General features: G+C 37.1%; 1 protein-coding gene across 1 annotated transcript; it reads left to right on the top strand.

Annotated features, from left to right (window-relative positions):
• Positions 1–6,494: 6,494 nt before the first annotated feature.
• On the top strand, positions 6,495–8,741 carry LOC112803541 (protein MAIN-LIKE 1-like). The gene is made up of 5 exons (XM_025847030.1): positions 6,495–6,566; positions 7,201–7,943; positions 8,027–8,114; positions 8,208–8,246; positions 8,340–8,741. The coding sequence occupies exons 1-5, from the start codon at positions 6,495–6,497 to the stop codon at positions 8,739–8,741; spliced, it is 1,344 nt and encodes a 447-aa protein (XP_025702815.1).
• The last annotated feature ends 1,896 nt before the right edge of the window (positions 8,742–10,637 follow it).

Here is a 10,637-nt window from a genome sequence, read left to right as displayed (position 1 = left end):
ACCCCCTTCTTCCCAAAACACAGAGCCACCAATATGTTCGAGAATGAGAGCTATGACGGAAGGAAGAAGAGAAGAGGGGAAGGGGGTTGTTCCGCAGCAGCATCGCGCCTCACCGTCATAGATCCCGTCACAGCCACATCGCTGTCATCGATTGATGGAGAGAGAGAGAGAGCACACAAGAGAGAGTTATAAGCGTTGAGAGAGCTCGACAAAAGGAAATGATCGTTGTTGTCGCCCCTGGAGCCGTCACCGTGTGTTGCCATAAAGCTCAGCCACCATCGCTGCCGTTCGTGCCTCTGTTTCGCGCCACTGTGACTTCCGTCGCCACTAGATCTGTCACTGCTGTCAGACCTGTGGCCATCGCTATGCACACCGTCGCTAGGAGAAGACCAGACGCGATGAGGAGAAGAAGCTGGGTCTGTTTCAGTCATCGCCCCTTGTAATACTCTAATATTCAAATTCTTATACTCAAGTCATAAGTTAATGATGATAAGGTAATATGACTCTAAAAGTGGATTGTTAATGCATATATAATTGAAAGGAATTAGAAGTCTAAAAAGGAGTAAAAGAAAAATCGCAAATTGCAAATACTCACATATCGTTAAGAAAAAGAAAGATAAGGCGTGATCGAAAAATGAAATAAATAAAACTTCAAACGAGTACATTCTTATTATCAATTTAAAAGTTTTAATAATCAAAAATAAAAAAAATAATGAGAATGCTATATGCTTTAATTTGAATAATTATATTTTTAACTCTATTTTATGATTTCAACGGAAATTAACTTGATTATCCCTAATTATTTATTTGAAAATAAGTTATAAATTGATAATTAAATAGTATTTTTATAAATATTATTATTCGATTGAATTTGATTTCAAATTATTACTCTACTCGCCCTAATTTTATTGAAATTGCCAAATTACCTCAAACCCAACTACACAAAACCCTAACCCTAAGTACTTTATCCTACCGCCACTCTCCTCCCCATTAACCCTCCCCCCCACGCTAAGCTATCAAGAAAGAAAGAAAACAAAAAGGAAAACTAAAATTAGGGGAAAAGAAAGGAGAGAAGGTCGTGATGTGAGAGAGGGAAGAGGGAGCTAACCGCACTACCAGCGTAGGAGAGAATTGACAGGAGAGAGAGAGATGCGTTTGAGAGAGAGAGAGAGCCAGAGGATGCTGCTGCCAGCTGCACCGTCGCGAGGGAGTCGCCATTAGCTTCGCGCCAAACTCCTCACAAACCGTCATCGTCCATGGAGCCGCCAGGAGCTATCGTGTCACCTGCGCCATCGCACCCTGCCCGTGTCGCCGTCGCCAATTGATGGAGGGAGAGGACGGTGAGAGGAGCCGCTGCTGCTGGGTTGCCGTTCTACCACCGTCACCGCGCCCAGCTGCCGTCGCATGCTCCGTCGCAATTGCTACCGTGGCTGTCGCTGTGTTGGACCGCGTCCTTGGTCGCCGTCAAGCTTGCCGTCGTTGTTTCGACACCGTCTTTGGAGCAGTCGTACTGTCATTGTCACTACCGGAGCTGTCATTCAGTCAATGTCACTACTGGAGCTGCTGGCCACCGGAAACACCACCGGGGCTGCCGCTACATGGCTTAATCATTTTTTCTTAGTTGTGGTAGGCGATTTTGTTTTGAAAGCACTTTAGTAATTGTTTTGTTATTTTACGCTGAGGTTTTGGGGGGTTAATTATTATACGATTATTATATGTTGCGTTTAGAGTTGCTGTGATTGCTGTGAAAGTAGTTTGAATCTAAGGTTGCGGCTGCCACCGTTGCGGGTCGAGAGAAAACGAAGTTTTGTCATGTAGTTAAGTCGGGAACGAGTAGGGGCACTTTCCTTAAACTCATTTTATTTTCGAGAATTGTTATAAATCAATATTAATGCAAAATTTATATTTTTGTGATTTCATAAGTCTTCTGGATTGGTTTGAGTTGCTTTGGACGACTGTAATTGTTTGTATGGTTGAATTATTGATTATTTGAAAAGATTGAATAATTTAGGTTATTGATTGATTTTTATTAAATTGACGGTTGTCGAATTGATTTTCTTGAGATTTGGAATATTTTGATGTTGGAAATGAATTTGATTTATTGAAAAGGATTTGAGATATTGGATTTTGATTGTTGATTTATTGGGAATGATTTTTGAGAACTGAAAATAATTTGAGATATTGGAATTGGTTTGATTTTGGAAATGATTTAAAAGAGTTTGAGGAATGTTTGGATGGAATCCGAGAAGGGTGACAGAGTCTGAGGTTTAGAGGAAATGTTGTCGAAATTTTATAAAAATTAGAGATTTTGTTTTAATGGCTATTTCAAAGGATCTAGATTTATGGGGTATATGGTTTGATTTTGAGTTATTAAGAAAATGATTATGTTTTGAGTTTCATTTACTTAGAAAGGAATGAATTATATTTTGAATTAGGATTGTTAATGAACGGAATGGGAGAATGGATGATGATAATTGAATTTAAGTGAAAGATGACGAGGATTGATTTTAAAGTATGATTTTTGAATGAATTTATAAATGAGATATGAATTGATGATGATAATGAATTAAAAGTATATGAGACTTGCAAAATTGAAACAAAATGTTGACCCTCTGTAAATGTGATCGGACACTTTAACTTCTTGGGTTTCTCCATGGGCATATATATATATATATATATATATATATATATATATATATATATATATATATATATATATATATATATATATATGAATTTGAGCTTGGGACTTTGTCTCTCTCCATGGATGAGTTTGGAATTTTTTCCATGGATAATTTTGAGCTTGGGGATGCGCGTACAGAGGGACTGTCCAATGATTAGCTACCAAGACATGTCGGGTTGGCTGTATAACCGACAAATGAGCTCATTAGCCATAGGATAGGTATACATCATATGTATTTGTATGTTTTGCTTTGGTGTGCATTGTTTTGGTTTACCTATCTGTTTAACTATGCTTATCTACTATTTGGCCTACTTGTTGTATTTGCATCCTATCTGTGTTTTTCTTGTTTGTATTGTATGTGAGTGTTACTGAGAGCTCTTTCATGTTGGTGGCGGTGAAGCTAATGAGGGTTGCTTTCATGACATGATGACTTGATTGTTGATTTGGTTGAGTTGGGGGCTGTGATTGGTTTCTGATTGAGGTACTAGTAAAGTATGAAAAATCAAGCTGGTTCAGTATAGACTTAATGAATCTATGCCTGGAACAGGTTGGTCATTCATACAGTCTCGAAAACTGATTAAGATTTTCTTATAAGAAAAGAAAAATTTTAGATTTCTGAAAAGTTAAATATTGTTTCTTGAAAAGGTTTTGGATGATTAGCCGTTGGTTTTATTAAAAAATTCATAGGACGAACGATAATCACTACCTTGAAATCAATTCTTCTTTTTAAACATATCTTCTTATAACAATTCTTAAACCCTTTACTGAGAACCCTTTCGAGAACGATGTTCTCACTCTCCTATAGAATTTCTTTTTCAGTGATAGGTTCAGAAAGTTTTGGCGCGAAACCGCAATTGATCTACAAACTTTATATATATGTTATACTTTCTATTGTTGATTTAATTGAGACTTTATCTCTCGTCAATTGTCATTTTGAGATTTTAGAGGGACATGATTTGTATTTAAGAAGTTTTGATTAATTTTATGTATTTATTATATTTGCAGAGGTTCAATATTAAATAATTATAATATTAAATTAATGGATTAGAGATAAGTAATGTTTGAACTTTTAGTATGATCATGAGGTGTTAAAAATAAAGGTGTTACGTTGGATACTGAGCATCCATTTAGCTCTTGTGATACAGATAGGAATCTCAGTACCGAGATCTATTCAATTTTTTGAAACCCCTAAGTAATCGAGATGTGACATATTGTATATTTAGGTAATTATACTGTATTTTATGTATTTTCGTAAATTTTATATTTATTTAATTTAAATTAAAAAACCCCACATTTAATACGAAAAAAAATGATTGTGCTCATTAAAAGTATGGTAAAACTTTTTCTTTTACCAAAAACACGAAAAATCCTATTAAAACCTTTCAATTTGAGCTGATGAGCAGAAAACGAGAAAAGAGGGGGGCCCGCCAGGCGAAAGAGGAGGGAGAGGAGGGGGAAGGAGGAAGAGGGCAACGATCCCAAAGAGATATTTAACAAAAATCATGTCATTTGACCCCATTCACTTTATTACTAGTCCTAGAGGTCATCATCACTCTCCCAAAAACTTGAATTTCTTATGTTGATAACTGCTTAGCTTGGCAGGTAGCTAACCTACTAGCGTACCTAATTAACTTATTTATACTTCTTTTCTGTTGATGCTTTTTCAAGCAATTTCCATTGAAAATGCTGAGCCTTGCACTAAAAGGCATTCCCCAAATCTCTTAAGTGCAGCTACCTATATACTACATTTGGTGGGAATACTTTAAAATCATTTAGGTTTTGGTTATAACTTGCCACAAGCATTGGAATATACCATAAATAAGTCCATAATTCCACAATTGCTAAAAAGTTCACCTCACCTTCGAAATATCATTGCTTACGGACGTGGCCTTTAATTTAATTTAAATATTGTGTCACTTAGTGCGTTCACCGTTTAGTTTATTTTGGTACATACCCGTTTATGATGTTATGAGTAACTGATATATGACAACTTAACTTTAGGTTGGAAACAAGACCCGGAAAAAAAATTAGGTTGGAAAAGTAATACACACAAAAGTTTTAAATTAATTAAAGAAATTATTACATTTTGCCTATAAAATTAGACTGGTGTCTAATAATTATATATAAATGCTTCAGAAAGTTGTAAACTTAGGTTGTTTCAAGGATTAATTACATAATTTTATTCAATAATGTAGAGATTAGGTAAAACTTTTTAAACTTTAAATATCTAATCAAAATATTGAGAACATATATATATATATATATATATATATATATATATATATATATATATATAGGGTTGTTGGGATCGCTCAAAATGCCCCACGAATCTCACATAATTAATTACTCTAATAATTAATAAAAAAATACTAGTATTAGTTTCTTCAAATTAATCACGTATACCAATGTTTTAGGGAGGCTTCTTCCATGGTGAAAGTATCTTCAGGACTTTTAAGGTACAGGAAACATTTATAATTAATGAATATTTTATTTCTTGGTTCATAAATATTTTAAAATGAAAAGAAACAAATTTCTGACAACTAAGTGTCTTGGTTATGATTTTTTACTTTTCATCATTTCTTTTTTTTTTAATAATAAAAATTTTCCATTCTTAAAATTGACTTTTTTAGTTTAATTTCTATAATATTATTTTATGAATATTTTTAGACATTTATATATTTTGTACCATAAATCTTGATTCACCTATTTTTTTCCTTTGTAAAAAAAATTATTTTACAACAAAATTCATTTACTTGAACTTTTTGACTTTCTTTCAAAATTGTTTATAGTGGTTGAAACTAAGTTGACAACTCATCATCATTATTTTCCAAAGAAACAAATTTAATTTGAAGCAGAAAAAATATTCGTTCACCTCAAACTTTTTATTCTTTAAAAATAACATTTTCATTAAAAAATATCATTAAAGTCTAAATATAATTTATATTTTCTTTGAATTATAAAAATATTCTTATCCTAAGGAGTAGTATTCTTCAACTATTCATATTTATATTAGTGTAATTACTATTATTAGTATTATACTTAGGAGTTATTACTATTATTATTTTAATATTCACTACGATTATTCTTATTCACATTTTTTTGATAATTATGATCATTTTCTTTTTTTTATTACGATTGTAATAATAATACTAACTATTATCATTATCATTCATATTGTTAGTATCCTCAGGATAACAATTGTTATTAATTATTATTAAGTAAAAAATAATTAAATTAAGACAAATAAATATATCAATCTCACCTACTTTTTTTTTACGGTAAATCGGATCGAATTAATTAATCGAATTTGTCAACTTAAATAATCTACAAATATTTTAGGGTAAAAAACCCAAATGAGCCAAGGAGAGCTCAAAATTACCTAATTCAGCCAATTCAAAAATCCATACATGAATCAACCAGGACGAATTACTATATAATTCGAATCAATATGATTCGAATTATACTTACATGTAATTCGAATTGATATGATTCGAATTACTAGGAAGGCAAAAAACCAATGAAGTTCGAAACAACTTGTTTCGAATTACATCAACATAATTCGAATTTACTTAATTCGAATTACTAGGAGAAGTGGAAAGTAGAGAGGTTCGAATCTAGTTGATTCGAATTAGGTGAAAATTGAGTTGCATAGTAATTCGAATCAACTTGATTTGAATTACAAGGGATTCGGCTATAAAAGGAGTTCGAGCCAAGTTCATTCGAATCACTTTCTCATTCTCCAACCCCACCAAATTCCAGAGAAGAAGACCAACGTTCAGTACGAGTGCGACCAGAGCGGCTGTTTCTGTCGATGGGGGACGATCCGGGAAGGCTTTATCGTTTGGATGGAGTAGCTCATATCGCCTGTGTGATCAACGACGAGGTTAGTGGTTTATGAAAGCGGTTTATGATAACGGTATTTGTTAATGGTTTTTTATAATGGTTTATGTTACTGTTAGTGGTTTAGGATAGTGGTTTAGGAAAGTAGTGTAGGCTAGTGTTAGGTGTGTATGCAAGTGGTTTAGGCCAGTAGTTTTTTTTAGTGGTATTTGAAATTGTTTTTTGTAAGCGGTTTGTGTTAATGGTTTTGGATAGTGGTTTTAGTGATGGTTAGCGGTTTGGGGTCGTGGTTTAGGTTGGTGGTGTAGGACAGTGGTTTTTGTTAATGGTTTTGTTTTAGCGGTTTATTTTACTGTTAGCGGTTTACGCAAGTGGTTTAGGCCAGTGGTTTTTGTTATAGATTTTTGTACTTGGTTTTTGTTAACGGTTTTGGATAGTGGATTCATTGATGGTTTAGCGGTTAACGGTAGTGGATTATGATAAACGTGAAAATGCATATGTTTTTGTTAATGGTATTGGCACGTGGTTTGAGTGAGCGGTTTGTGTATAAAATGTTGGTCGTTTGTTTCATATATCTTTTGCCCATCATGATTTATTTTCTGGTTCCTTATAAAATATATCGCTTATGTTAGTGGTTTGTGCATCTGTTCTAATTATGCGGTTTATGTACTGGCCAGCCTCGTCGTTGCATATCCAGCGTTAGGCGGCAACAGGGGATGCGTCTTGATGAGAGGTATGTTCCGTACTTGCAGATGGCGGGACTTTACCATCTTGCGAGACTGAACGACAGATGGTTCCGACTAGACGAGCCCCTAGTCAGCGCATTCGTCGAGAGGCGGCGGCCTGAGACGCACACCTTCCACATGCCGTTCGGAGAGTGCACTATCACGCTTCAGGACGTCGCATACCAGCTGGGGTTGCCAGTCGACGGAGATTACGTTAGTGGTTGCCTTACCGACTTCCACCTTTACATTGAGGGTGGGAGACCTGCTTGGCAGTGGTTCCATGAGTTGCTCGGTGTTTTACCTCCAGAGAACCAGGTGCAGAAATTCGCAGTCAACTGCACCTGGTTTCAGGAGACATTTGCAGAGTGTCCAGACGGGGCAGATGAGGAGACAGTTAGGCGCTTTGCCCGGGCCTATATCATGATGTTATTGGGTACCCAGCTGTTTGCCGACAAGTCCGGCAATCGTATACACATCAGATGGCTACCATATGTTGCTCGGCTTGAGGAGATGGGTCGCTACAGTTGGGCGTCGGCGGCACTAGCATGGCTGTACAGGTGCATGTGCCGAGTCGCCAATAGACATGTGGTGAAGTTAGCTGGCCCGTTACAGTTATTACAGTCGTGGATCTTCTGGAGGTTTCCCACACTTAGACCATCTGGGTATGATGAGATCAGCTGGCCCCTTGCCTCGAGGTACCGTTATTGTTTTGTACTATATATTCTTCTTGTTATTATTTTCAATTATGCAACCAATTCTTCTGTTTTCTTGTACGCAGATGGTCTGGTTACAATCCTGGGATTAGCAACAAGGGACCTCGGGTACAGATGGCTCGCATGAAGATCGACTTGTTACAGCCTCGGCAGGTAAGTACGCAGAACATTTGTGTATCTCACGTCATTGTTTCAGTTTATAGCACTCAACTAAGTGTACAAACGATTTGATTTTGATTTTTGCAGTTCATATGGATGCCCTATAGTGCACTTGACGTCATGCAGGTTGTCCATCCTGAGGTGTTGGAGCCCCGGCATACGATGTTATGGCGATGCAGGACGTCCCTGATTTATTTTGCGGTTGTCGAGTGGCATTAGGTTGATAGAGTTTTACCTCAGTTTGGCGGCGTTCAGCCCATACCGTCTCCCGCCCTGAACATCGACTTCCTGATGTCGAAGGACGGGAGAGGAGGTGACCGTTGGTTCCCGGCACAGTACCCTGAGTGGCATCTTCACTGGCAGGAGCGTGCTGATCACATTCTACAGTTTGACATCGTGCTCGACCCCGGACCGTCACATGAGTTCTTGACATGGTGGTATCAGCACGGAAAGAGGTTTTTGTCGCCGGAGATGTTATTGGGGGATCCGAGAGGTGTTCCTATTCCAGATGAGGCGACGCAGAGGGGTGCAGGCCGACTTCCAGACATGGACCGGGTCGAGGATGTTCCTGACAGACGTCGTATTGAGAGAAGAGCACGAGTTGGGACACGTCGTAGCTAGCGTGAGTGGAACTGGGTAGATCGGGCTATGGATGCCGGAGACGACCCAGTTAGGGGTGGGGGGAGAGTTCGTGGTCGTGGAGGCAGGAGGAGCGTGGGTGCTGCTAGACAGGGTGCCCAGATGCATGGGGGAGGTGATGTTGCGGGGGTTGATAGGGCCCATCTGGGCGGGCATGATGGTGGGTCCCATGGATCTGGTATGGGAGATCCCACGAGTCACACTGATGCTGGGCTTGGTGGTGGAGGTCTTGGAGATTATTTCGTAGGTGTTCCCGGTGATGATCATACCCTTCAGGATAGTACTCCATGGGTGAGTCCTGGCTCGATGTATGGAGACTTACTTGCTAGTGATGGCATTGTGGCCGAGTTTGGTGAACCACATTTCCTTGATGATATCCGGACCATCATGCAGGAGGATGAGACTGCAGCCGGACGGGTTCAGACGACAGGGACACAGGCACCCCTGGATGTAGATCTGAATGAGCCTGCCACGGTAGCTCCTGCGCATCCTTTTGCCATGGGTGGGACCCCAGCATCGGCGCAGAGTATTGGATATCACACTCAGTTGCCGGCCCGTCGTCATCCAGACCCGTGCATGTTGCACCTATGACCCCGAGACAGCCAGTTCCGGATGACAGCGATGAGTCGATTGAGGATGAGGAGCCACTTATACGTAGGGGCTACCGGACACGGGTGCCACGCCGTTGCGGCACCGGATCGCACCTATTTAGATGATTCATGGATAGTGGTGTATGTCATGTTGTTATATTTATATTGTGTACTTTGTTGGATGGTTATCATTGTTATGGTATGTACTTTGTTATTATGTTATTTGATATTATGTTATGTACTTTGATGTTTTGTTATGTCATTTACTTTGATGTATTCTACTTTTATGTTATGACTTATAGTTTGATGTTATGTTATTCGTTATTAGTCATCCCATGATATAATGTTGTTTGTTCTAGTTATAAATTTCAATCATTTAAAAGACATTCAACAGAAATATTTGGTACAAATAACAACTTTCATTACACATAGGAAACAGAGTAGTTCCAGACTAGTTGTAATACATTAAAAATTAAAAACAATTAGAAGACAAGTGCTAATACATTAACAAACAAACACAGACATAGCAAATCACCTACTGATTTCCAGCAGTCCCGCTGGGGCCTGCGGCTTGTGGACAACTACGCCTGGTGTGACCTGGCTGCCTGCAGAGATCCCTAACGGCAGGACAACATGGAGCCAATTTTAAAATGTTAGATACTTAAGTAAGACGATTTAAACATTAGGGATAACTTTGAGACTTATCCCAAATGTTGGGGACAAAAATAGTACCTTACTCTTTAATAAATTTATAATGTTAAAATTTAAATTTGATTTTAAAAGACTAAAATGTACTTTTCATATAATTTTAAATGATAAAAATACTCTTTAAATAGTTAAAGTTGTTTTATTAAATTAAAAAATAAAAATTTGAATTTGATTTTTTTATCTTTGGTAAATAAAAGAAACAACACGAAAATGTGAATTTAAATTTAATTAATAGAATCAAATATATTATTTAGTATTAAGTTTAAATATTAAGATGTTCTTTTTGAATTAGATTACTAAATGAGTTAGAAAGTAAAATTTTAAATTTTAATTTAAAACACTAAAATAAGAACAAAAATAGAATACCAGAACAATTAAAATAGGGACAAAAATTAAAGATAGTTTAAAAACATATCCGAATAGAATAATAAAAAAATGATGAAGGAGATGTAACGTTAAACGAGACACCAGTCACGATAGTGAACGGTAGTGATAGATTTGGTTAGAAGTGAGATTTGAGAAAGAGAGCCATGGAGTAAAATAAATATAAAGAATTTTAATATTTAAAGCAGAAGCGGTA

This window comes from Arachis hypogaea, chromosome 5, assembly GCF_003086295.3.
Source record: "Arachis hypogaea cultivar Tifrunner chromosome 5, arahy.Tifrunner.gnm2.J5K5, whole genome shotgun sequence".
Classification (NCBI taxonomy): Eukaryota; Viridiplantae; Streptophyta; class Magnoliopsida; order Fabales; family Fabaceae; genus Arachis; species Arachis hypogaea.
Note: the sequence above shows the minus strand (reverse complement) of the source record. Positions and strands in the feature narration are given on the sequence as shown.

Bases quoted from the DNA above. Each gene is read 5' to 3' on its own strand.
- LOC112803541 (XM_025847030.1), top strand. From the start codon at position 6,495: ATGGGGGACGATCCGGGAAGGCTTTATCGTTTGGATGGAGTAGCTCAT. The intron at 7,944-8,026 runs GTACCGTTATTG...TCTTGTACGCAG, and splicing joins AGCTGGCCCCTTGCCTCGAG to ATGGTCTGGTTACAATCCTG. The intron at 8,247-8,339 runs GTTGTCCATCCT...GAGTGGCATTAG, and splicing joins GTGCACTTGACGTCATGCAG to GTTGATAGAGTTTTACCTCA.